This window comes from Hevea brasiliensis, chromosome 8 (assembly GCF_030052815.1).
Source record: "Hevea brasiliensis isolate MT/VB/25A 57/8 chromosome 8, ASM3005281v1, whole genome shotgun sequence".
In the NCBI taxonomy this organism is placed as follows: Eukaryota; Viridiplantae; Streptophyta; class Magnoliopsida; order Malpighiales; family Euphorbiaceae; genus Hevea; species Hevea brasiliensis.
The window spans coordinates 10,558,324-10,585,284 of NC_079500.1; the positions used below are offsets into that span (position 1 = coordinate 10,558,324).

The window sequence follows — 26,961 nt, forward strand, 5'->3', positions numbered from 1 at the left end:
ATAAACTCTAAAAATTCTAAAACTTTGCCCTGCGGTTCTTAGTAATATTACTAGGCTAATGCAAAAAGAATCATAATTTTCTGAGCTACCACGAATATTTTATGGATTTTTAATCCCATTTAAGCACTAGAAAATTACGAAAAAGTAAGGTTCAGGTTTACCTATGCCGATTCCGATATAGGGAACGCGCTCGGGACGTCTGACAACGGTGGGGCAACTAAAATCTCGATCTAATTCTAAGACTTTTTTGGTAGCCGGTCTGTCTGGCCAGAAATTCACAGACCCGGACAACTGTCGAATTTCTGCGAATTGAAGATACCTACACGAAGCCCACAATACGGGAGTTAGTACATAAATTTTACGAAATTTTCTACGCTCATTTAATACTCGGAAAAAATACTACGAAATTTCGTGGGACCCACTGAAAAAACGGTGTCGCAAAATTTTGAAATTTATATTGCCACAAAGCTCTCGACGAGTGGAGCGCTCTGGTACTCTTGGTTTTCTTGTGGGGTAGACGGTTTGCGAGAAATCTAGCCCAAAAGTCAAAATGGGCTAAAACTTTCCGGACAAAAATTGGACAAACCGCTTAATGGATTTTGGTGTTCTTTGTGTCTATAGAAAGCTCTCGAGGTGTAGATGGTGTTTGACACAAGACCCGGCCCAATCGGTGGCCGGATCCGCCGGATTTCGACCGGAAAGACGAAACGGCGTGCGCGCGTCGGGTGGTCTTCGCGCCCGTTTTCCGGCCGCTTGGAGTGTCGGAAGGCTGTGGGGAGGTGGTGGAGCGGCGCCCCGTCGAGGTGAGGTGGCTGGGGAGGCGACGATGCGGCCTGGGGGTGAGGGAGGAGAGAGAAAACGGGAAGGGAAGGAGGAGAGGTCGGGCGCGCGAGGGAGAACAAGGACGAAAAAAAAGGGCCAGTCCAATTCGACCGGTCTGATCCGGTCCGGTTCGATTCGGCCAGTTCGATTCAGGATATAAAATTTTGAATTTTTTACTCTGCCTTGAGACCGAAAACGAGGCCCAAAAATTCTGAAAAAATTCTAGAAAACTCAGAAAAATTCGTAGACTCGAAATATATTTTTAGTTTTGCCACGTGGTTTTTAAATTAATTTTTAAAAATCATCAAAGTTTATATTTTTAGAAAATCGAACCCGATTTCTAAAATTTGAAAAATTTCAAATAATTTCCTAAAATTTAAATAAAATAAAAATATTAATATTACTCACAAAACAATACATTTAAAATTTATGGTGTTACAAAAAGAAACTGTTTATTTTGTATATATTAAAGAAAAATAATAATATTATTATTTTTTATAAATTAAACATATAATATATTTTTAAATAATATATTTAATTATGAGACTTTGAGATTTGACAATCAAATATTAAAAAAGATAATCATTTAGTAATTAAAATTGAAGCAATAATGGCAATGATAGAGATTTTTAAAAAGAAAATAAAAAAATTAAATTAAAAAAATAAATACTTAATATAAAAGATAATAACTATTATATATTTAATATAAAATATAATAATTATGATAATTATAAATTATAACAATCTATATATAGTAAGTACCACCTGATAATATTAAAAAAAATCTACCAACTTTAAATAATAATAATAATAATTATAATAATAGATAAATACATAGATAGATTAACAATATAATTACACGTATTAATTTTCATAAATTAATTAATTTTTGTCCTTATAAAGACATATAATTAAGAAAGAGCAACACTGCACAATTTTTTTTTATTTTATTTTACAAATTAGATTTAGAAGTATAAATTCTCATATGATAAGAGAACAATGGTAAGAGTTTGAATTTAATTCACTATAAGTTGGGATTCTAAAATTTCATTAAAACAAATTTATTATTAATATTAAATTATTATTTCAGTTATTAATAACTAATTTACAAGTTTTTTTTTAATTAAATGCATGTTTGCATTGTTCAATTCAATAATTTTTATGGTCAAATACAACTCAATACCACTTTATCAACTATATATATTTCAAATTTATTGAATATATTAATAATAAAATTAATAATTAATGACCTAGATTAATAAAATAAAATTAAAGTTAATATTACAAAATATGTCAATTTTATTTTCTAAAATTTACTATTAATTACTTGAAATTTGTTTAATATTATTATTAGAGTTGTTGTTGAAATTTTTTTTAAAATATATTAATTAAAAAGTTAATTTAAAACTAAAATTGATATATTTTAATTATAAAAATTTTAACAATTAAATAATTTTAAACAAATTTTTAATAATATTTTCAATACCATATTTTTTAAATTATATTTTTTTCTTCAACCTTAAAATTAGTCATGAGCAGGTAGAAAAAATAAGATTTTTCTCTCTCTTATTTTAGAGAGAATTTTCTCTCAAATATTGTAGTTTTCCCTGTTTTTCTTTCTCTTGAATTTGTCGAGATTCCCCTTCTGTGTTGCCTCTCTAGCCCAGAAGGGCAGGGTACTATTTGCTTCCCCTGCCTTAAGGTAGGAGAAGACATGCTTTTGTAATCTTCTGCTTAGTTTGGGGTAGCTCTCTCACATGGGTTAGGTGTTGACAGCAATTTATATATTTAAGAACAGAATATATTTTTTTAGTAAAATTAAAAGATATATTAATTCATATATATAAATTACGTATATACACGCACATTTATTATTGATGTGAAAATTTAAAGACTTAATTTATATAAATTATATTATATTGTATAATAATTTAACTCAGAGTGAAAATGTAAACATATATAAATTTCTGGATGTATTTATATAAATAAATTTCAAAAATTTATAATTTTTTATAATTCTTTAAAAAAAAATAAATTATGTATTTAGTTATCACTTATTTATTATTTAATATTAAATGCTGATTTGGAGCAACGGTGGTACTGTATAATTTCTCTAATATATTTACGGTTAAAAAAAAAAAAGAGTTGCAAAGGTGCAAGATGCAGCTATACATGAGCGTAGCTTATAAATATTCCCAACTGTTTGGGTAGTGGGGGTCAGTCTGTAATGACTAATGAGTCAATTTATTCTGCCCCTGTAGGAAGCTGAGCAGCCAATTGCTGCATTGCATGAAAATCTAAAAGAGAGAGAGAGAACCGCTGCGATGATCTAGATTACGATCAGTCTCCTTAGCAATTCAATCCGACTATGGTTTTTTCTTCTTCTAGGGTTCCAAATTTCTACTCTTCTTCTTCTTCTTCTTCTTCTTCACTTCACTCCACACCATGACTCCCTTCTCCAACAGCTACCAGCGGTCCCGCCACCGCCAATTCCGCCCTCCTCCGCTTTCCAACCACCGTCCTTACTATGACAACCAACGCCCATCCCAAAAACGTTTATTTGTTGTCAAACTCCTTTCCAACCACCACCGTGGTGACTGTACTCCTTCAATTGACTCTATTATTTCAGAATGCTACCCCATGCCTTGCAGATTTTACATCAGAACCTCTGGAACACTCGCCGCCAGCCTCCTTTTTGAGCAGCAGGTTGACGCTCTCGACGCCGTCGTTTCCCTTTGGGAGCGCCGGCTTGCAGGGGACCATTTGTTTACTCCGGTGGTTGATTTTAGTTTCGACGATGATTTTAATGAGAGAGTGAGAAGTTTGTTCCAATTGTATGTAGAGAAGCTTCTGCAAGGGGAGTCTGTCGAGAAATTGGAGAGGAAGGTAAATGATTTGTCTGTTGAGAATGAGAAAGTTGCGAGCTTTCTTAGGAAGGCTAGGGGTCTTCAAGCTTTTAGTGAGGCTGAGGCAAGGAATAAGCAGTTGGTGGAGGAGATGAATCGAATTATGATTAGGATTGAGGAGTTTAAGTGTGCAGTCAGGTGTGTAACGGATTATCTGGACGGGAAGGAGGTTGAGGAGTTGGCAGTTTTGGGGTTTAAAGAAGGGAATAGTTTTAATTGGAGTAAAATACATAGTTTGCTATTGAGAGAGTCTAGGCGTCTTGAAGATGGGTTGCCCATATATGGTAATAGGAGTGGGATTTTGCAGCAAATAAAATTGCAGCAGGTATTTTTGGTCTTAATTGAAATGTTTGCTTTGAAGAATTTTCAGTTCCTAATTCATTGCACGTTCTGGTTTGATATTGGATTTTAAATTTAGTTAGTTTTTGATGTGTTTTTGTATGTCTATTGACTGTTTGTGTATGATTATGGTGGTGCTGTAGTTTCTACCATCCCTATCAAGCTTATTCTGTAATTGGCAACTTGATGATGATAATTAGGACAGTTTCTTTTGTTTACGGGAACTTTGTTATAGGCCTTTGGCTTTTATAGCTCTAGGAAAGGAATGTATTAACTGGCTATTGTAATTGAAACTTAAGAAGGGATATAGAGCTGTCTTTCTTACTGTATTTTTTAGGCCTTTTCTATATAGGGATATAGAGCTGTCTTTCTTACTGTATTTTTTTGGCCTTTCTCTATTTCTTTTTGTTCGAATACATTTAAATTTATTGGTCTATAATTTTTGGTAGAGGGCCAGTTTATATATATATTTAAACTTACTTTGATAATGGTGTTTATCGATCTACCTTTATACTGTTTGACAAATGTCTATTTGTCTACTTTGAACAAATTCTAGTTATAATGTTACATTCCTGAGGAAACTTTTAAAAGTTCTTTTAAGTGTCAATAGAATTTTGGTCATTTTTATCATTTCTTACAGGTGATAGTCTTGATTGGAGAGACAGGTTCAGGAAAGAGTACGCAGTTGGTACAGTTTCTTGCTGATTCTGGTGTTGCTTCCAGTGGTTCAATTTTGTGTACTCAGCCCCGCAAAATTGCTGCAATTTACCTGGCAAAAAGGGTTGGTGAAGAAAGCATTGGATGTTATGAGGATAATTCAATTGTCTGCTATCCAACATATTCATCTGCACAGTTTCTTAATTCAAAGGTAATATATATGACTGATCACTGTCTAATGCAGCACCTTATGAAAGATAAGACTTTGTCTGGAGTTTCATGCATTATCGTAGATGAGGCCCATGAAAGAAGCTTGAATACTGATCTTCTTTTGGCCTTGATTAAAGAATTGCTTATTGAGAGGCATGACCTAAGGCTTATTATAATGTCTGCAACAGTTGATGCCAGCAAATTGTCAGAATACTTCTTTGGCTGTGGAACCTTTCATGTGTTTGGGAGAAGCTTTCCTGTTCAAATCAATTATGTTCCTGGTCCCTCCATAGGTTCTTCTGGTCCGTTACCCATTTCTATTGCTCCATATGTTTCTGATGTTGTTAAGATGGCAATGGAGATCCATCAAGAAGAGAAAGAGGGGGCGATTCTTGCGTTTTTGACTTCTCAGCTGGAGGTAGAATGGGCCTGTGAAAAGTTTCAGTCTCCCTCTGCAATCTCATTGGCATTACATGGAAAGCTTTCCCATGAAGAGCAAAGTCACGTTTTCCAGAATTATCCAGGGAAGAGAAAAGTTATTTTTGCTACCAATTTGGCAGAAACATCCTTGACTATTCCTGGGGTCAGGTATGTTGTTGATTCTGGAATGGTTAAGGAAAGCAAATTTGAACCTACCTCTGGCATGAATGTCCTCAGAGTTTCCAAGATTAGCCAGAGTTCTGCTAAACAACGAACTGGTCGTGCTGGTCGAACAGGACCTGGCAAATGTTACCGGCTTTACTCAGAACTTGATTACCAGTTGATGGATTTGCATCAAGAACCTGAAATTCATAAAGTTCACCTTGGTATTGCAGTTTTGAGGATCCTTGCATTGGGCATTAAGAATGTGTTGGAATTTGATTTTATTGATGCTCCTAGTGGAAAGGCAGTTAACATGGCCATCAGGAACCTTGTGCAGTTAGGCGCTGTTGTCCACAGAGATGATACTTTTGAATTAACTTTGGACGGGCATTACTTGGTTAAGTTGGGTATGGAGCCCCGACTTGGGAAGATTATTCTTGAAAGCTGCCGTTATGGTTTGCGTATGGAAGGAGTTGCTCTTGCCGCTGTTATGGCAAATGCAAGTAGCATATTTTGCAGAGTTGGTACCAGTGATGACAAACAAAAATCAGATTGCCTTAAGGTACAATTCTGCCATCGTGATGGAGATCTCTTCACATTGCTTACTGTGTACAGGGAGTGGGAAAGTGTATCTCCAGATAATAGAAATAAGTGGTGTTGGAACAATAGTATCAATGCCAAAACTATGAGAAGATGCAAAGACACAGTGCTGGAGTTGGAGAACTGTTTAAAGCATGAACTTAGCATCATTATCCCAACTTACTGGCGTTGGAGTCCTTATGTTGTTACAGCCCATGATAAAAGTATGAAGAAGATTTTACTTTCTTCACTAGCAGATAATGTCGCCATGTACTCTGGATATGATCGTCTTGGTTATGAGGTTGTTTCTAGTGGGGAATACATTCAACTGCATCCTTCATGTTCACTGCAAGTTTATGGTCAAAAGCCGAACTGGGTTGTCTTTGGTGAACTCTTATCTATATCAAGTCAATATCTGGTCTGTGTTACTGCTGTTGACTTTGATTGTTTGTCTGCCTTTAGTCCTCCTTTATTTGACCTCTCAAAGATGCAGAGTAAAAAATTGCATTTGAGGGTGATCAGCGGATTTGGCAGTACTGTTTTAAGAAGGTTCTGTGGAAAGTCAAATACTAGCTTGCTTTCTCTTGTGTCTCATGTACAGAAAAATTGCATGGATGAGCGGATAGGTATTGAAGTCAATGTGGATAATAATGAGATTCTATTATATGCCTCTATACAAGACATACAAAAGGTGTATGGCCTTGTTATTGATGCATTAGAATATGAAGTAAAATTGTTAAGTAATGAATGCCTGGAGAAGTGCTTGTATCATAGGGGACGGGCTGGTGCTTCTCCCCCAGTAGCACTTTTTGGAGCTGGTGCGGAAATTAAGCATATGGAATTGGAAAATAGAAATTTGAGTGTGGATGTATTCCTCTCAAATGCAAATCGTGCAGATGATAAGGAGGTCTTGGCATTCTTTGAAAAATCAGTGTCTGGGGTGTGCAGTTTTCACAGATTTGCAGGAAGTGGACAGAATGGTGACCATATGGAGAAGTGGGGCAGTGTGACATTTCTTGCTCCTGAAGCCGCTATGAAAGCACTAGAGTTCAATGGGTTTGATTTATCTGGTTCTTCACTTAAGTTGTCCCCTGCTAGATCATCTGTTGGAGGTAGTAATAAATTATCATCATTTGCTGCTTTAAAAGCTAAAGTCACTTGGCCGCGAAGGTACAGCAAAGGGTATGCGGTTGTCAGATGTGAAAGGAATGATGCTATGTTTGTTGTTGAAGATTGCTTTAATCTGCTGATTGGGGGCAGGCTAGTTCATTGCGAGCCTAGCACAAAGGACATAAACTGTGTTATTATCAGAGGACTGGATAGAGATACTACTGAATTAGAAATTCTTGAAATTCTGCAAATTGCCACAAGTAGGAGAATTTTGGATGTATTTCTGATACGAGGAGATGCTGTAAATAATCCTCCTCTTGGTGCTTGTGAGGAAGCAATTCTCAAGGAAATTGCTCCATTCATGCCTAACCAGGGTCCCTTGAGCAATTACTGTCATGTTCAGGTCTTTTCCCCTGAGCCAAAGGATACTTTCATGAAGGCTTGGATCACCTTTGATGGAAGTCTACACCTGGAGGCTGCAAAAGCTCTGCAACATATCCAAGGGAAGGTACTTGCTGGTTGTTTTTTATGGCAGAAAATGCAGTGCCAGCAGGTTTTCCACAGTTCTGTATCATGCCCTGCTCCTGTTTTTCCATTCATTGAGAGGCAGCTAAACTCTATACTCAAAGGGTTTATGCATCGACCTGGTAATTCCTTTCTCAATTAGCATTTCCTTCTGTGTATATGTTTTTGATGTTCTGCTTCCACCTAGTATGCAAATTACCTTTGTTCCAAAATGGCAAGTTATGTATATTCTTTTCATTTAAGTTGCATGCTATATGATGAAACCTATCGACCCGCCCCCCCTTCTTCCTTTTTTTTTTTTTTGGGAAAAAAAGTTTTTCAAGTTTTCTTGACTATCTGCCAGGAAATTATTTGACTGGTTCATATAAGTGCTGGCAGGGATGTTGAAAGCATAATCGAACAAGGCCTGAATTTCAGGGCAATATGGGCAACTGTCTGACTGTCCTTTGGATGATGACAGACACACACCTTGGCTCTATGCCTACTTCTGCTAAGCTGGGTCATTCTACATTTGGTGACTTTTGTTTTCAGGATAATTTTTTTATTCGCCTGTTGAGGCAAGCGGTGCCATTCTTGGTCTATGCTGAAATTAGTGGCACCAGGGGGTTTTTAGGCACCATGTGCCTCATATTGTGAAGGAAAATTTTATAGATGCCTGTCTATGCCTTGAGGACGATTTAGGATAGTTAACATTCTCCTTTTGTTCTTAGCTTTGTGTAGGTTTGAGAATCTTCGTTGGTGGACCTCAAGTTTCCGTCAATATTGGAAGTATTAATAGAACTTCTGCTGCAGCCTGAATCAGTTAATAATTGGATTTGATTAGGGAAAGCATGCTTTAGAAAGATTGGTCCTGAGTTTGAGGCTTGGGAGGTGTTGGAAGAGTCAACTGACTGACACAGGTCCCTGGCCCTACTTGTTGAGTCGGTTTCACTGTCAATCTGTCTATTGACATAAAAGGAGAAACCACTTGATTCATCCTTGCTTCAAATGCATACAAAGAAGCCCAATTTCTAAGGTCTTGGAACTCTTGGGCACAGAATTAAAAAAGCATACTGTGGAAGCTATAATTTGGCCTTACTGCCATAGATGCTTTGGAAGACCAAAGTCTTGCAGAGCAATAAAAAGTTTAAACATCAACTCTCACATTGACTAATTATAGCTTTCATGTTCAACAACTCTGTGTGCTTCTAGACTAATTATGATCTTTAGGTTAGTTCCCCTTTAGTTGGGATTGCTCTTAAAAAGGGCTCTGATGTTGTTGGACTACCGTATTTTTAAGGAAATATAACTATTGATACAAGTTTGATATTCAGGGTGGCCCAAATTAAAGATCAAAAGAGGAACAAAGGTAGAAACAGGGAAAAACTTTGGAGGAGCCCTCTATAAGTTGCTCACAAACTTATAGAAAGGAAAATGGAAAAAGCAGAAATCTTGGACATCATGACTAACTGTATATTTAGGTACCTTGTTGGGATGAATTAAATTCGAAACTGATATGCTTTTAAGAATGTTCATGTTGTTATCCAATGCTTGTTTGACACATCTCTTTCTTTTGTATGTTTCCAATCTCTGAAATTCATTGTAATTTTTCTGCTCAATTTTTTTCTTGTTCAGTTTTTAGGGTCTAAAAAATTGATCTTCTACATATCTTTAATTGTGATGTGTTCTTTACATCCATAAACTGTGTATACTTTAGCCATAGAATCCTTTTGAGTTGGTAGTAAGGTTTTAATTCACGGCTAAGATCAGTTATCATGAATAAGAAAACTTGTGCTGTTACTTATTGCTCAGTTTGGCTAAGAATTCCCAAGGAGGCTGTTTGAATCAGATTCATTTTAGAGAGGCTGTTATAGAAGTAGATATGTTTGGGAGTTCAGTCTGTGTTGTTTGAAGGCCTAAGATCCAGAAATGGTGAATGCATTGTGTTTGTTGGTGCTCTGGGATTTAGGCTTAGGACAAGTGTGTTAATGTTTTTGGGTTGGGCAAATTAGACTAGTGTATTATAAACTGGAGCAGAATGTTAATGGTTTTGGGTTTGGCAAATTGGTCCTACAACATTGTCTTTTTGTTAAGTTGGTAGATGATGTGTGTTTTGTCATGTGTGTAATCTTTTATTTTTGTTTCTCATCTCTTTTTGTATACACCCATTCTATAGGAGGTGATTCTCTCTAGGTCTCTCTAGCAACTTTCGCTGGCTAGTGTGGGTAATTTGAAGCAAAAAATTGTGGAGTGGAACAATGTGGCTTGTACCTGATCTTAGATTTTAGGACAATATATATTTGAGTTGGAAATGGCATTTTTGCAATGTTAATTTAATTTAATTTTGTTATTTAATATAGAACCATGATTACCACTAAAATGATTTAGCACTGATAATCTTGATTTTATAGGTGTGCATTGCCGTTTAGAAAGGAATGAAAATGGCTCCTATAGAGTGAAGATATCTGCTAATGCAACAAAGATAGTGGCAGAGTTGAGGAGGCCACTGGAGCAGCTAATGAATGGAAAGATGGTAAATCATGGCAGCCTCACCCAAGCAGTTCTGCAGCATCTTTTCTCCAGTGATGGCAGATTACTTATGAATTCACTGCAAAAGGAAACTGGAACTTACATTCTCTTCGATAGGCAGAACCTCAATGTTAGGATCTTTGGTCCAGAGAACAAAATTGCTCTTGCTGAACACAAGCTCATAAAATCCCTTTTAGCTCTCCACGATAACAAGCAAATAAATATCCCTCTTCAAGGTGGGTTTATGCCTCACGATCTTATGAAAAAAGTAGTTGAGAAATTTGGACCTGACTTGCATGGGCTAAAAGAGAAGTTCCCTGAGGCTACATTTATGCTTAACACAAGGCGTCATGTCATTTCTTTTAGTGGTAAGAGGGATCTCAGGCCAAGGGTGGAGGATATAATTCATGATTTTGCACGATCCCTTTGTGTCAGTGGAGCTGCTGACCAACCTGAATTTGAAGCTACTACCTGTCCTATTTGCTTGTGTGAAGTTGAGGACTGTTACCAGCTTGAAGCATGCGGACACAAGTTCTGCAGGTCTTGCTTGGTTGAGCAGTTGGAGTCAGCAATGAGAAGACATGATGGTTTCCCTGTACGCTGTGCCCGTGAAGGTTGTGGGATGCACATTTGGCTCATTGATTTGAAGTCTCTTCTGCCATGTGAAATGTTAGAGGACCTTTTCAGGGCCTCTTTGGGGGCATTTGTTGCATCTAGTGGTGGCCTTTACAGGTTTTGCCCCTCACCTGACTGTCCTTCTGTTTACCGTGTATCGGACACGGGGATGGTTGGCGGTCTATTTGTATGTGGAGCATGCTATGCAGAGACATGTACTAGGTGTCACTTAGAGTATCACCCATATGTGTCGTGTGAAAGATACAAAGAGTTCAAGGAGGATCCTGATTTGTCCTTGAAGGACTGGTGCAAGGGAAAAGAGCATGTTAAGAGCTGTCCAGCATGCGGGTACATAATTGAGAAGGTGGACGGGTGCAACCACATTGAGTGCAGATGTGGCAAGCATATCTGCTGGGTCTGCTCAGAATCCTTTAGCAGCAGTGATGAGTGCTATGGGCACTTGAGGCTTATACATCTCACTATCATATGAAGACCAAGCCAACTATACAATGGTAACCTGCCTGCTTGTACATATTTATGTATATAGCTACCTATTCTTAGCGTATGTGATCTAGGAGCATCTGTATATTGGTTTTCACTCTGTACTGTTATTCGGCTCAAGCTGCCGTCTTGGTCAACAATGACCACTTGAGTTCAACAGACGGTTGTTTGCTCCAGTTAAGAGTTCTTCATTTTTATTATTTTAGAATCAAATGCACAGGATTTGTTATCATCTCCATTCTTGATCGATATAACTGACCATAATTATTAGCTTGAATTTTCTGGCTGGTATAAAGGTCTTCTTTCTTTCTTAGCTTCTGAGTTTAAATGGAAGAAGTTAGAATTAGAGTTCATCTGCTAACTCTGGTTGTCAAAACAAAAATCAGGTAAGTTTTTCAAATTATTTAATACACATACAAATGATAAAGATTCATATTAGTGTGTTTTGCAGAGGAAAACAAATGGAAAGCCTTGTTCTGCTTGTTAAGAGAGTAATTTGCTATTGCATCTGCATGTGCATTGAAAAGTAAATTTTCTCAATTTTACTTCCCTTCTGATTTTTGTTGCAGAAGCTTTTCAATTACAGGTTCAACCATTGTTTCCAAGTCTTCAAAGTCGTGCTTTAACTTGTCGACCTACGTTCCATCAAAAACAAAATCCGTCAACAAAATTGTCCAAAAGGATTGAATTGGTAAAATTGCATCAATGTGGGAGATCGAAATTTTTTTTTGTTGAATTTTTTGCTTTGATGAGTTTTGTGTATGAGCATGGTAAGGTTAAAGAAGGGATAGAATTTGCAAGTTACCTTGTGAATGAAATCTCTGGTTAGCTGAGCATCATGAGCTGTTGCTTTTGAAACCCTCTCTATTAACACAGCAGTTTCTTTTAGTTTTCCATTTTCGGGAAGTTTTTCTGCCACCTCTGCTGATATGTTTTCTGCCATTGTTGCAGCCTTTTGTACTACAGCTGCTACACTTTCAACCTCTTCCCCAACAATTTCTGCCTCACCTACACTTACCCAGGTTTCAAAAGTGAATGAAATTTGGAAACATAATATTTTCCAACTTTAATTTAATAATAAATACTTGAAATTTTGATGTTTCATTTCAGAGTGGGTATTAAAGTTTTACTAATGGTAATTTTCTCTAATTATATAAAGAAAATAAAATTTAGAAAAGTGCAACTAAATTAGATAGAATGATGTTTATATATGTAAGTGTTTGTTTTCATATATGCATGATATATGTACCTTCTATCATCTTCAGTTTCTCCCATTTTTCCTTCCAGAATGGTAGAATGAGAGATAACATAGAGCCCAACATCCATTTTGCCCTGCAAGCCATACTGTTCATTCTTAACATGTATATATATATATATATATATATATATATATATATATTTTCCATCATAATTGAAAATCCAAACCGAATTGATAAAATTAAGTTATTTTAATATAATCATTTTTATTAGTTAGTATTTAAATTGTAATTATTTTTATTTTTAGACACAATATTATAGTAACATCTCTTAAATGTAGTATGATATGATATACCAAGAAGCATAGTTAGCCCTTGGAGGATCCACTGGTGGTACTGGTGCTTTGCCCATATCATCCTTTACCTTCACCCTAGTTTCATAATTAAACAGTCAAATATAAGAAATTTTCTTTGAAACTATATATCAAAGAAATGAAGTGAACAATAATTAAAAAAAAAATATGAAAAATCAAGATATATTTATGTAAGATTACATGTTGGTATCAAGATTTCTTGTTGCACCATTGGTAGTGATCATCATCATCTTCAATCCTCTTTGATCCATTGAATACCCATGTAAACCAATCTTCTTATCTGCTACAATAGCACCTGCAGAACCGTATCCAAGAGCAACATTGCTAGAGCAACAAATTCTGTATCTATAATAGAATAGTTGAAGAAAACTTCTCCAAGAACTTCCTTTAGCAAGCATGGTGAAAATGGCTGTGTGAGATAGGCTAATTGCATTTGCAGGTCAAATAAAAAGGCTAAAAGTGAGAAAATGGGGAAGAAGAACACCGTCACGCTAAGGTAGGGTTTCGCTTATTTGGTTACTTGACGCTATGGTTTTCAGTTATATCTCAAAAGAAAAATAAAATTAATACAAGAAAAGAAAATTATTAAGCTAAGCATGTCTTCTGTTCCTTGCAAGCTTTAACTTCTTGCTCTTTCATGGCTTCTCAAAGAAATCCAATTCCTAAAGCTTTTATTTTATTTTTCCTAGTATAAATTGAATTTCTAGCTTCTTCTTGTAACTTTCTTGCATTATGAGACAAACCCTCGATTTCTTTCTCGGCCTTTTCTTAATTTGATCCAGCCAATGAACAGGAGGTATTACTATTGGGATATCTTCTTTGCAATTTTAACGAACATTATTAGCTTTTTTTTTTTTTTTTTTTTTAAAATGAAGCAGAGAAGTAAAGATTCAAATCTGATACCTACCAAGTGAGTGTTATGATTTTAGTCACTAAATTAACATGATTATTAATCTAATTAACCCATTGTTTTTTTTTTTTTTTTTCCAAATAATTCTTTACTTTTAAACATAGATTAGCCTAGTGATGCTGCTTACCATGCATGGAATTCAAGGCTCTACGTAAAAAATTTACTTAAACTTTGTGAATCTATAATATAAATATACGTGAATATCATCTATTTTATATATTAGTTTCATAATTGTCTTGAATCAATAATAATTAAATTTAAGCAAAAATTTATTCGAAGCTATAATATCCTGATCTGTTGGAATTGAAGCATGTTTCTTTTGAGTTTCTGATAACAGGGCCAATCCCATTTTCATATGCTCATCCACATATGAAATTGGACAACCACCTTCTTCCTTAATAATGCATTTGTATCTATTCTCATTCATAATTGTCATTTAATCTTAAATTTGATTCAAACTTAATGTGTTATCCAAATTGGATAATTAATTTTTTTTTATTTATCATATTGGTAGAAATTATATTATTTTAAAGAAGATAATTGTATCATATCAGAATTAACTAATATAAACAAATAAATACAAACCCAATAAATTTCTAAAGCCTCATCGCAAATTAAATGTAGTTAAAAAAAATTGTTAAAAATATTTTGATTTATGGACTTAGCCCAAAATTGTACTAGATGGACTTGAGAATTGTAATTGGGTGCAGGCCCATTAATAAATTGCCTTGGCCCATGGATCCAAAAACAAACAAGAAAGTCAAACAAACATAATGAAGCCAACTTGCCATCTCTCTCTCTCTCTCTCTCTTTCTCTTTACCTGCCTACCAGAGCCTGACCAAGCTTTCCTCTCTTTTTACCCCTAATACTTTTCTTATTTTTCACATCCAAGATTGCAATCCTTCCTATTCCTCTGTGATGGCTTTGCAATTCAGAAAGCTGTTTCTTTATTCTTACAATCAAACTTTATTCTGTTCTAAATTTTGTGATTTATCAGAGGATGCAGAATATTATTGCCCAACCGCATATTTGGAGTATTGCAAGTCCAATTGCACATGTGAACTCGTTCTCACTCCTTCAATTCACCATACAAGGTCCACCAAGTTATTGATTACAGGTCTTGTACTAGCCTCAGCTTTTTTTCTTGTTTTCTGCTATGCTATGTTTTTCAAATTCTATTCTGGGTCAAGAAGGAGAGGATCAGAAGAACAAATAAATGAAACCCATGACGAGTTTCTTGTTGAGGATCATGGTCCTGTGGTTGACCATCCTATCTGGTATATAAACACTGTTGGGTTGCAGCCATCGGTGATTAATTCTATTACAGTTTGTAAGTATAAGAGAGGTGATGGGCTTGTTGAAGGAACTGATTGCTCTGTTTGCTTAAATGAGTTTGAAGAAGATGAGACTCTTAGGCTTTTACCCAAGTGTAGCCATGCTTTTCATATCCCTTGTATTGATACATGGCTTAGATCGCATACTAATTGCCCTATGTGTCGTGCCCCTATCATTGCAACTCCTCCTAGAGCAACATTATCGGAGGGTATTGGTGAAGTTACAAGTACTGGAGAAGAAATTCGGATTGCAGTTCCGGAGAATGATGGAGGATCTGAGAGAGAAATTGAAAGTGGAGATGGTGAATTGAGTATTGGAACAGCGGATGAAGAGGAATTCCACGATGAGAATAGAAGAAAGAGAGTTGAGGACTTGAATGGTGAGGAGGAAGGGATAATACAGCCAATGAGAAGATCTGTTTCTTTAGATTCTTTATCAGCTTTCAAGATCAGTCAGGCTCTTGTTAATGCTCCTGCAATAGATTCTGATCGAATTTCAGATAGAGAATTGGTAAAAGAGACTGAATCCAATATGGGAATTTTTCCTAAGAGAGTTGGTATCAATCAAAGCTTGCTAAAATTCATGGCTAGTTCTTCTATTGGGAGGTCTTTGCAAATTGGGCCAAGTTCATTAAAAAGATCACTTTCTTGTGGGGGGAAATTGTTCTTGACAAGGTATAGCAGGAACAGAAACTCTGTTCTTCCTCTGTGATGCTTTAAATTTTCCTTTTTGGTGTCTTTTTTCGAGGGAAGGAATCTGCAAATTGAGTTCTTTTCAAACTTCTGCATAAGCTGAGAGTTTTATATACTGCATATGCCCATCAAATACTGTATTAATAAAGATATAAGAATTATGATCTATGGATCGGAAAGCGGATGACGATGTATTTATTACAATACCATGTAATTGTAAGTAAAAACTTTTGTTATTGCAAGTGATTATTCTTTTATGCTACATTCATAGTTTCAGAAATTTATTTGCTTTAATTGTAGTTCAGTGAACAATATGCAATTTTTAGAGCTGAACATGATCCTGAAACAAAAGCTTTAAAATTTCAGTGTGATCAAACCCTTATTATAGTGCAATACAACGTTGCTCACAAACATGTGGGTTAGATTCATGAAAATTAATGTGAACCATATATATCTGTGAAGGAAAACGTTTAATATTTTCATTTGCATTGGGTTTGTTGGATAATTTATCATTTTAGGTCTTTATAAGCTGTACTAGTTGAATGAGTTTAGGCAATGCTTCTTTTCATATCCATCTGTGCTCTTGGGATGAGTTGGCTTTGCATATTTGTATTTCAACAATAAATTGGGTGTCAAAGCAGCTAAATTGTCTTCCACCACCTGACAAAAGGTTTCTGCAACATATCTTGACAGATGAGGAAGGTAGGGATATCCAGAAATGTTTGATAAAACCAGATGAGGTATACAAGTATAAAACCTTACTCAACTCAACTAAGCCTTTATTCCAAAAATTTGGAGTCGGCTATATGGATTCGCTTTCTCCACTCTAAACGACTTTGGGTTAAGTCCTCAGAAATGTGTAATGCTTCTAGGTTATGTTGTACTACTCTCCTCCAAGTCAATTTAGGTCTACCCCTTTTTTTTTCTTTCTATCCTCTAACCTAATGTGCTCTACTTGTCTAACTGGAGCCTCTGTATTTCTACGCTTCACATGACCAAACCACCTCAATCTCCCTTCTCTCAACTTATCTTCAATTGGCACCACTCCTACCTTTTCTCTAATACTCTCGTTACGGACTTTATCTAGTCTAATATGGCCATTCATCCACCTTAACATTCTCATCTCTGCAACTCTTATTTTAGACGGATACGACTCTTTCAGTGCCCAACACTCACTACCATATAACATAGCCGTATGGTCATGACGTAAAATTTTCCTTTCAACTTATTGGGAATCTTACGATCACATAAAACTCCCGTGGCACGTCTTCACTTCAACCATCCGGCTTTAATCCTATGACTAACATCTTCCTCACATCCCCCATCTACTTGAAGGACTGAGCCTAGATATTTAAAGTGATTACTTTGGGACAGTATCACTCCATTCAAACTAACTCCTTCCCTATCACCAGTTTGGCCTTCACTAAACTTGCAATGCATGTATTCTGTCTTCGTTCTACTTAACTTAAAACCCTTTGACTCTAGAGCACTTCTCCAAAGCTCTAGCTTTCTATTGACTCCTTCTCGTGTCTCATCTATCAGAACAATATCATCCGCAAACATCATGCACTAAAGAATACTCTCTTGTATATGTTTCGTCAATTCATCTAAAACTAATGTAAAAAGGTAAGGGCTTATGGCTGATCCTTGGTGTAATCCAATTGAGATCGGAAAATCTCTTGTGTCCCCTCCCACCGTGCGCACAATAGTAGTTGCTCCTTCATACATATCTTTCAACACTTGTATGTACCTAATAGATATCCTCTTTTGTTCTAACACATTCCATAAGACATCTCTTGGAATACTATTATAAGCCTTCTCCAAATCAATAAAAACCATGTGCAGATATTTCTTTACATTTATATATTTCTCCATCAAGCTTCTAATGAGAAAAATCGCTTCCATAGTTGAACGACCGGGCATGAAACCAAATTGATTGAGAGAGATAGAAGTATCATGACGTAGTCGATGCTCCACAACTCTCTTCCACAACTTCATAGTATGGCTCATGAGTTTAATTCCCCTATAGTTTGAGCAACTCTGTATGTCTCCCTTATTTTTAAAAATAGGTACTAAGATACTCCTCCTCCATTCATCAGGCATTTTCTTTGAGTTTAGAATTTTATTAAATAATTTAGTTAATCATGCTATTCCCATATCTCCCAAACACTTCTACACTTCAATTGGTATTTCATCGGGTCCACAGGCTTTACCCACTTTCATTCTCTTAAGTGCTTCCTTTACTTCTAAAGATCTAATCCTTCTAGTATAATTCACATTCTTTTCTATTGTTCTATAATCTATATTCACGCTATTACCATTTTGACTATTATTAAAAGAGATCATTAAAATAATTTCTCCATCTTTCTTTAATGTCCTCATCTTTTACCAACACTTTTCCTTCTTTATCCTTAATGCATCTAACTTGATTGAGATCTTGACATTTCCTTTCTCTCCTCCTTGCTAATCTATAAATATCTTTCTCTCATTCTTTAGTTCCAAGTTTCTCATATAACTTTTCAAATGCATGTGCTCTTGATTGACTAACTGCCTTTTTTGCCTCTTTCTTTGCTATCTTGTACTGTTCATATGCCTCATTATTATCACATTTAGGTAATTTCTTATACCATTCCCTTTTTCTTTTCATTGCCTTTTGTACTTCCTCATTCCACCACCATCTCTCTTTTGAGGGTGGTCCATGTCCTTTAGACTCTCCAAGTACTTTTCTAGCTACTTCTCTAATCTTTGATGCTATCTGTATCCACATATCATTGGCCTCCATATCCAGCTTTCATACTTCAGACTCGAGAAGCTCATTTTTGAACTTTATTTGCTTTACTCCTTTGAACTCCCACCACTTTGTTCGAGCTACACTATTTCTTCTAACCTTACTTGAATTGTTCCTAAACTTGACATTCAAGACCACCAACCGATGTTGACTTGTTAAAGCCTCTCCTGGAATGACCTTGCAATCATTGCACAAAGCTCTATTTGTCTTCCTGGTTAAGAGGAAGTCGATTTGGCTTTTATGTTGCTCACTTTTAAAAGTCACTAAATGTGACTCTCTTTTTATAAAGTAAGTATTTGCTAGCATTAGGTCGTATGCCATAGCAAAATTCAGGATGCTTTTTCCCTCCTCATTTCGACTTTCAAAACCAAAACCTCCATGAACATTCTTATAACCTTGTCTATCACTTCCTACATGTCCATTCAAATCTCTACCAATGAAAACATTCTCTTCATTCGGTATGCTTTGGATTAAATCATCCATATCTTCCCAAAACCTTTGTTTACTCTCACTGTCTAGTTCTATTTATGGGGCATAAGCACTAACTGTATTTATTGTTTCTCCTTCTAGTACTAGCTTTACTAGTATAATTCTATCTCCTACTCTTTTCACAGCTATTACTGCATCTTTCAATGTCTTGTCTATGATTATGCCCACTCCGTTCTTATTTCTCTCATTTCCGGTAAACTACAGTTTGTACCCTGAATTACCCACTTCCTTACTTTTCTCTCCTACCCATTTAGTCTCTTGAATGCAAGCAATATTCACCATTCTCCTTTCCAAGGTATCCACAAGCTCCATTAATTTTCCTGTAAGTGATCCAACATTCCAAGTACCAACTCTGATCCTCCTCATAACCTGCTCCTTCCTAATTGGTCTCTTTCTATGATATCTTCTATTGTTTTCTATGTCTATCTTGTGTTCTGTTCCACTATCTGTTCTACCATCTGTCCTATGGACTAACTTCTTTACCCACACCCGTCCATGATGTGGGAACCCTTGCTCACTTAACACCACACACGGGCGCCGGCATGGGGCGTCGCTTTTGGTGAACGCCCTACACCCTTGCATATTTCTCACTACACCCGGGCTCCGATGTAGCGCGTCGTTAGTAGAGGACGCCCCAATGTTTATATCATTTGAAATACAAGTATAAAACTTTACAACATTAAATTGCCTACTAAATAAATTCAACATAAGCTGTAGAAACTAAATCTATGATTTGAAGACACAAACTGAATCAAATGATTCCTAACCATTACTCATTTAAATGTGCGAAAGCGTAAGAGAAGCTTCTTGTTGTTGACATCACCACTATATCCTTTAACTTCAAGGGAGCGCGATCGCAGATTCTTATTATCCATCATAATATTGGTGGTTGTAGGGGTTGTGGAGGTGGAACGGGTCACATACTCTGCACCACCCAGTTCAATATCCACCTCATCCATCTCCTCATCCTGCGGAGGGGCTTCTTTCCTTGCATATGCTAACCCAACCAGCACATAAAAGCATAGGTTACCCCAGCTTAGCGCCACTAGCATAAGGTAATATTTATCCAAGCGACTTTCGTTTACAGCATCACCAAACCAGTTTTTGGACGCAAACACGCACATGACACTCAAGAAATTTCCAATACCCAGCATACAATCGTTCAATGATGATTCATAATGCTTCATAGATTCATCTACTTGACTGTAAAAAAATTCAGTTAGCCCATCACGAGCCAGCCCTTCCATGACTCCTAACGAAGTAAACTGTGGAAATAGTCATAACATGCTCATTTTAATCTTCTTATGAATATAGTTCCATCTGCGAACCTCGTCAACCTTGGAAGCGGTAACACAACATAATATAGAACACACCATCCCCAGACCAATTCTCCAGAGAGTAACAAGTTCATGCTTTTCTTTATTTTCCTTCCACCGCTTGGGAATCAAGGCACTGAACAAGTATGAAACTATGAAACTTACCAGTGATGCAAGTGTTGAGAAAGCATTTATGGGCAACGTCAAGCCAAAGAATTCAATAGGGTCGAAGCCGTCACTTTGCTCAATAAAGAAAGTGGAGCCTGTTGCCTTTGCAAGGGCATAGACAAGTAAGCTTGTCCACATGGGTAGCAATGCTAGAAGTTTCTTCACTCGATTCACTTCTTCTTTTGTGCAAAGTCTCCCTTGCTGCCTTTCTTTGTCGGGATTGGAAGTTTCAGGAATTGCAGCTTTGTCTAAGAACCTGAAAGTAAATTACTTATCAATAATTAGTTTTCCATTGAGCGGAAGAGAGACTCGCATACACAGACCAACATATCTGAAGAACCTGAAGAGTGGATTGTGAGGGAACAGAAGGACTTCATTGCTATCAGTAGGGTAACTTAGATGTCTTTTCAACACAGCCACTGTAACAACTCTATAGACAATGGAAAGAGGGCTCCCAGTTGGTCTACAGGGGTGGTAAAAGAAGATGCCAGACCAAAACAATACATAAGCAACTCCCATCACTCCTGCTGAAACTATGAAAACTATTTTATAGTTAAGATTGTAAAGTGATAAAATGATCACGCTTATCGCAGCACCCAGAGACCAAGCAACACGCCACCACAAATTTGTGCAGTCCTCAACTTTCTCCTCGTTAACAACATTGTTTATGTTGCTTCTGTAGGTTTGATTACGTGATCAGAAAGAAATGCTTTGAGAGTAGGGCCTCGACCTGCTATGCCCACTTTTATTAGCAATGAGGCAAATAATCCAAATGATCCAGACTGATGAACAAAAATCAACAGCACCAATCCCTAAATCATTGGAGACATAACGTAAACGAGATTAAGTAAAAATACTATAATAAACCGTATCTATAGAAGTATCTGCTAAAAAAAAAAAGCTACAGAGAAGTAAGAAATTTAAAAATTTATTTTGAATTTAAAATTAAATTAAATTTTAAATACATAAAAAATCACAATATAAAATGTTATTAATTTTGTTTTAATTATTTGAAAAAAAAATAAATTGGCAATTATAATTAACCATTATTATTATTCTTAAATAAATTAAATAAAAATAATATTTCATTGAATCAAATAATTATTGTTTGAAAGTTATAATTAGATTTATTTTTGTTGTATTATTTATTAATATTTCATGCTTAAACATTTGAATTTTTTTTTCATTTGTTTGGCCTTAAATTTGAGATAAAATGATGAGAAAGATATGAATTAAAAGTATAATAGAAAAAGAGAAAGAAAAATTAAAATTAAGATTACAATATTAAATTTTTTATTCAATTATTAATTTTTTATGAATAGAAAGATTGGTAAAATTAATAAACATGTTAATATTATTGAACATGTAGGAAGTGATAGGTAAGGCTATGAGAATGTTCATGGAGGTTTTACATTTGGCAACCAAAATGAGGAGGGAAAAAACATTCTGGATTTTGCTATGACATACGACCTAACACTAGCAAATACCTACTTTATAAAAAGAGAGTCACATTTAGTGACTTTCAAAAGTGGGCAACATAAAAATCAAATTGACTTCCTCTTAACCAGGAAGACAAATAGAGCTCTATGTAAGGATTGTAAGGTCACTCCGAGAAAGTCTTTAACAAGTCAACATCGGTTAGTGGTCTTGGATGTTAAATTTAGGAACAATTCAAGTAAGGTTAGAAGAAATAGTGTAGCTCGAACAAAGTGGTGAGAGTTCAAAGGAGTAAAACAATTGCAGTTCAAAAATGAGCTTCTTGAGTTTAAAGCATGGAAGCTAGATATGGAAGCCAATGATATGTGGATACAGATGACATCGAAGATTAAAGAAGTAGCTAGAAAAGTACTTGGAGAGTCTAAAGGATATGGATCACTCTCAAAAGAGAGATAGTGGTGGAATGAGGAAGTACAAAAGGCAGTGAAGAGAAAAAGAGAATGGTATAAGAAATTACCTAAGTATGATAATAATGAGGCATATGAGCAGTACAAGATAGCGAAAAAAGAAGCAAAAAAGGCAATTAGTCAAGCAAGAGCGCAGACCTTTGAAAAGTTATATGATAAACTTGAAACTAAAGAAGGGGAGAAAGATGTTTATAGATTAGCAAAGATGAGAGAAAAGAAATGTCAAAATCTCAATCAAGTTAGGTGCATTAAGGATAAAGAGGGAAAAATGTTGGTGAAAGATGATGACATTAAAGAAAGATGGAGAAATTATTTTGATGATCTCTTTAATAATAGTCAAAATGGTAATAGCGTGAATATAGACTATAGAGCAATAGAAAAGAATGTGAATTATACTAGAAGGATTAGATCTTTAGAAGTAAAGGAAGCACTTAAAAAAATGAAAGTGAGTAAAGCCTGTGAACCCGATGGAATACCAATTGAAGTGTGAAAGTGTTTGGGAGATATGAGAGTGGCATGGTTAACTAAATTGTTTAATAAGATTCTAAATTCAAAGAAAATGCCTGATGAATGGAGGAGGAGTATTTTAGTACCTATTTTTAAAAATAAGGGAGACATACAGAGTTGCTCAAATTATAGGGGAATTAAACTCATGAGCCATACTATGAAGTTGTGGGAGAGAGTTGTGGAACATTGATTACGTCATGATACTTCTATCTCCCCCAATCAATTTGGCTTCATGCCTGGTCGTTCAACTATGGAGTGATCTTTCTCATTAGAAGCTTGATGGAGAAATATAAGATGCTAGGAAAGATTTACACATAGTTTTTATCGATTTGGAGAAGGCTTATGATAGTGTTCCAAGAGATGTCTTATGGAGAGTGTTAGAACAAAATGGGGTATCTATTAGGTACAAACAAGTGTTGAAAGACATGTATGAATGAGCAACTACTATTGTGCGCACAGTGGGAGGGGACACAAAAGATTTTCCTATCTTAGTTGGATTACACCAAGATTCAGCTGTAAGCCTTTACCTTTTTACATTAGTTTTAGATGAATTAACGAAACACATACAAGAGAGTATCCCTTGGTGCATGATGCTTGTGGATGATATAGTTCTGATAGATGAGACGCAAGGAGTTAATAGAAAGCTAAAGCTTTGGAGAAGTACTCTAGAGTCAAAGGGCTTTAAGTTAAGTAGAACGAAGATAGAATACATGTATTGCAAGTTCAGTGAAGGCCAAACTGGTGATAGGAAAGGAGTTAGTTTGGATGGAGTGATACTGTCCCAAAGTAATGACTTTAAATATCTCGGCTTAATCCTTTAAGTAGATGGAGAATGTGAGGAGGATGTTAGTCATAGGATTAAAGCCGAATGGTTGAAGTGGAGACGTGCCACGAAAGTTTTATGTGATCGCAAGATTCCCAATAATTTGAAAGGAAAATTTTACCGTACAGCTATATAACCAGCCATGTTATATGGTAGTGAGTGTTGGGCACTGAAAGAGTCGTATGTGTCTAAGATAAGAGTTGCGGAGATGAGAATATTAAGATGGATGAGTGGCCATACTAGACTAGATAAAGTCCATAATGAGAGTATTAGAGAAAAGGTAGGAGTGGTACCAATTGAGGATAAGTTGAGAAAAGGGAGATTCAGGTGGTTTGGTCATGTGAAGTGTAAGCATACGGAGGCTTCAGTTAGACAAGTAGAGCACATTAGGGTAGAGGATAGAAAAAAAAGAAGGGGTAGACCTAAACTGATTTGGAGGAGAGTAATACAACATGACTTAGAAGCATTACACATTTCCGAGGAGTTAACCTAAAATCATTTAGAGTGGAGAAAGAGAATCCATATAGCCGACCCCAAATTTTTGGGATAAAAACTTAGTTGAGTTGAGTTGAGTTGTTAAAATTATTGAACAAATTAATAAAATTAAATAGATGAGCTAAAATTAACAATATATAAATAAAAATATTTGAATAATTTGTAAATTAATGAGTTTAATTATTTTTAATTAAATATAATTGTTAAAATTGAAAACAATATAAAAATTTTATGATTAAATTGATAAAATTAAAAGGTTTGATTAAAATTAGGGATACAATGGGTAAGGTATCCGCGAAATCGCTTTATCCAAACCCAAGCTTTCCATGAGTATTATCACTAAAATCCAAACATGTCCCAAACCTGATTATTTACTTTCCAAACTTGTCCCATTAGGATTAGTCAAATCAAATATCCGCAAATATTCAACATGTTGCCATCCCTAGTTAAAATTGATAATTGATATAAAGATTTGAATTTTTTTTTTTTGTCATTTAGCCTAAAATTAATTAGACATATAATGAATAAAATTAATATCGACCAAATGCACACATTAATTGAGGTAAACAAGATTTTTAAACTCAATTCGATCATTGAACCAGTGAAGGTAAAGGATTTAAGAGTTAATATTCAACTGGAGTTCAATATTGATTTAACCAGTATATTATCAAATAAATATTAATTACTTTATAATATTAACAATTGAGGAAAAATTAATAATAATGCTTAGTTACAATTAGCAATTTATTATTTTTTTAAATAATTATTAAAAAAAATTTATGACATTTACATTTAATAATTTATTTTTTTCCAAATAATTATTAAAATAAAATTAACTGCATTTTATATTGTAACTTTTTTATTTAATTTATTGTAATTTTTATTTAATTTAAAATTTAATTTCATTTTAAATTAAATATGAATTTTTATAATAAAAATATTATGGTCTAAAATATTAATTATTATAACAGTATTTATTAAAATAATATTTACTTTTTATATAAAAATTAAAAATAAAACAATTAATAAAAAGGCAAATCACCAAAAAAAAACCCCAATCTTTAGTCATTTTTACAATTCTACTCATCCTTTTTTTTAACAATTTCACTCCAACCTTTGGCTTTCTATTTAATTCTACTCTATCATCAAAGTCAACTGTTAAACTTAATACTAACACTACATCATCATGTCTAATAAATATTATGATTTTTAATTAATTGCTAACCCTATCCCTAAGTTACCCTAATAATTCATAAATTGAAAAGAAAAGTTAGGATCTCTTAACCCAAAATCGATTATGCTCTTTTGTCTCATTCTTCCGCGAGCAAAAACAAGCAAAAGAAGAATGAGTCAAAGGAGCAGAATCGATTTTGAATTAGAGATTCTGAGTTTTTTTTTTTTAATTTAGGGATATTAGGGTAACTTAGGGATATGATTAGTGATTAATTAGATATTATAATGCTTATTAGACATAATACCGTAGTGTTACTGTTAAGTTTAACACGTGATTTTGATAGTAGGATAGAATTAATTCGGTGCCAAAAGTTAGGGTGAATTATTAAAAAAAAGGATAAGGTAGAATTATAAAAATTATCAAAGATTTTCGTTTTTTTGGCAATTTTCAAAAAAAAAAAAAAAAAAACAAATAAAGCTGGAAGCTTTCCTTTTGTTTTTTCAATTGTTTTACTCCCTCCCCAAGCACACCTCTCTGTCCCTCTCCAACCTATTTCTTCTCTTTCTTACCTCTCCAAAACAGGGTACATTATAATAATTTTTAAAGGGCTTTATTAATTAATAATGTCTCAATTTAACAATAAATTTATCTAAACAAACACTAGAATTAACAGAGATATTGGAGAACTTACAAGTATGTATAAAGAAGTGGTGCATGCCACGATTTTGAAGCGACCTACGTAGGCATCTGCTATGTGAACTACGATAAGTCTGAAAATGGTAGAAATGCCTTCTTGTACGTTCACAATTGCTGCAGCTACAGGAAGAGATTTATGCTTCCACTCATCGATGATATATGAGATAAAAATTGATATCACGGCAGTGTCCACAAAGGCATGGCTCACAATCAAACCTAGACCAATTCGCGCAACCCAACATTAACTAATCTTTTTCTCCAAAGAAAAATCCACAGCATATTGCAAAATAAGTATGTACCTGCTATGAAGAAAACAGGCTTGCAAAAAGAGATATTATACTGAGCCCACTCCTTTGCTCGACGCTTGCAAGCGTGGAGCAAGTCGAGAATCGAAGACCAAAATGTGCTGAAGGAGCTCTTCATTACCTGATGATTGAAGCGAAAAGCTAAAAGACTTCTATACAAACTGAAGGTCAGCCGACTTAACAGTACTTTAGCAAGTTTATTTTTTTGGTCCTTATTTCACTGCAAAAAAAGTGAGTAAAGTGAGTATAAGGACAATTATTGGGGACCAACTTTTTTTATGGTCCTCAAATCATAATTATTTTATATTATAAGAGACTAATATATTTTTTTTTTCCTGATTAAATTATTATTTAGAATTAGAGACGATTTTTTTATCATAATTAAAAATAAAAAAAAATCTAAAATATAAGAGATAATTATATATTTTATCCCT

At 35.0% G+C, this 26,961-nt stretch overlaps 4 protein-coding genes and 1 long non-coding RNA gene across 6 annotated transcripts; 2 read left to right on the plus strand and 3 right to left on the minus strand.

The window, feature by feature from the left end:
• The first annotated feature begins 3,078 nt into the window (after positions 1 to 3,078).
• Positions 3,079 to 11,567, plus strand: LOC110637938 (ATP-dependent RNA helicase DEAH11, chloroplastic). Its single transcript, XM_021788328.2, has 3 exons — positions 3,079 to 4,053; positions 4,708 to 7,852; positions 10,121 to 11,567. Exons 1-3 carry the CDS (start codon positions 3,268 to 3,270, stop codon positions 11,341 to 11,343), a joined length of 5,154 nt encoding a protein of 1,717 aa, XP_021644020.2. The 5' UTR covers positions 3,079 to 3,267; the 3' UTR covers positions 11,344 to 11,567.
• Positions 11,568 to 11,721: 154 nt separating this feature from the next.
• LOC110637939 (uncharacterized) lies at positions 11,722 to 13,696 on the minus strand. Of its 2 annotated transcripts, none has more exons than XM_021788330.2 (5): positions 13,105 to 13,696; positions 12,907 to 12,981; positions 12,604 to 12,698; positions 12,160 to 12,362; positions 11,722 to 11,989 (listed from the first exon to the last, which is right to left on the minus strand). In XM_021788330.2, exons 1-5 carry the CDS (start codon positions 13,320 to 13,322, stop codon positions 11,897 to 11,899), a joined length of 684 nt encoding a protein of 227 aa, XP_021644022.2. In that variant the 5' UTR covers positions 13,323 to 13,696; the 3' UTR covers positions 11,722 to 11,896. The 2 variants fall into 2 exon arrangements, with proteins under 2 accessions (XP_021644022.2, XP_058007243.1); XM_058151260.1 differs by having other exon boundaries at positions 12,604 to 12,686; positions 13,105 to 13,642.
• Positions 13,697 to 14,630: 934 nt separating this feature from the next.
• LOC110637934 (RING-H2 finger protein ATL54) lies at positions 14,631 to 16,238 on the plus strand. Its single transcript, XM_021788319.2, has 2 exons — positions 14,631 to 15,972; positions 16,006 to 16,238. The coding sequence occupies exon 1, from the start codon at positions 14,754 to 14,756 to the stop codon at positions 15,879 to 15,881; it is 1,128 nt and encodes a 375-aa protein (XP_021644011.2). The 5' UTR covers positions 14,631 to 14,753; the 3' UTR covers positions 15,882 to 15,972; positions 16,006 to 16,238.
• A 213-nt stretch (positions 16,239 to 16,451) lies between these two features.
• On the minus strand, positions 16,452 to 19,871 carry LOC131182280 (uncharacterized). Its single transcript, XR_009150561.1, has 2 exons — positions 19,810 to 19,871; positions 16,452 to 16,619 (listed from the first exon to the last, which is right to left on the minus strand). It is a non-coding gene; the product is annotated as an uncharacterized LOC131182280 (long non-coding RNA).
• On the minus strand, positions 19,869 to 26,730 carry LOC110637933 (protein NRT1/ PTR FAMILY 5.6). The gene is given in 5 exon segments (XM_021788318.2): positions 19,869 to 20,879; positions 20,964 to 21,312; positions 21,315 to 21,435; positions 26,218 to 26,438; positions 26,522 to 26,730. Coding segments are annotated over 5 exon segments (1,782 nt in total). The 5' UTR covers positions 26,646 to 26,730; the 3' UTR covers positions 19,869 to 19,912.
• Positions 26,731 to 26,961: the final 231 nt, after the last annotated feature.

Coding starts and splice junctions, on each gene's coding strand:
- LOC110637939 (XM_021788330.2), bottom strand. CDS start 13,322: ATGCTTGCTAAAGGAAGTTCTTGGAGAAGTTTTCTTCAACTATTCTAT. Junction 12,363..12,603: donor GAAACTGAAGATGATAGAAG/GTACATATATCA, acceptor GGGTAAGTGTAG/GTGAGGCAGAAATTGTTGGG. Junction 11,990..12,159: donor CCAGAGATTTCATTCACAAG/GTAACTTGCAAA, acceptor GATGGAACGTAG/GTCGACAAGTTAAAGCACGA.
- LOC110637934 (XM_021788319.2), top strand. CDS start 14,754: ATGGCTTTGCAATTCAGAAAGCTGTTTCTTTATTCTTACAATCAAACT.
- LOC110637938 (XM_021788328.2), top strand. CDS start 3,268: ATGACTCCCTTCTCCAACAGCTACCAGCGGTCCCGCCACCGCCAATTC. Junction 4,054..4,707: donor AGCAAATAAAATTGCAGCAG/GTATTTTTGGTC, acceptor CATTTCTTACAG/GTGATAGTCTTGATTGGAGA. Junction 7,853..10,120: donor AGGGTTTATGCATCGACCTG/GTAATTCCTTTC, acceptor TTGATTTTATAG/GTGTGCATTGCCGTTTAGAA.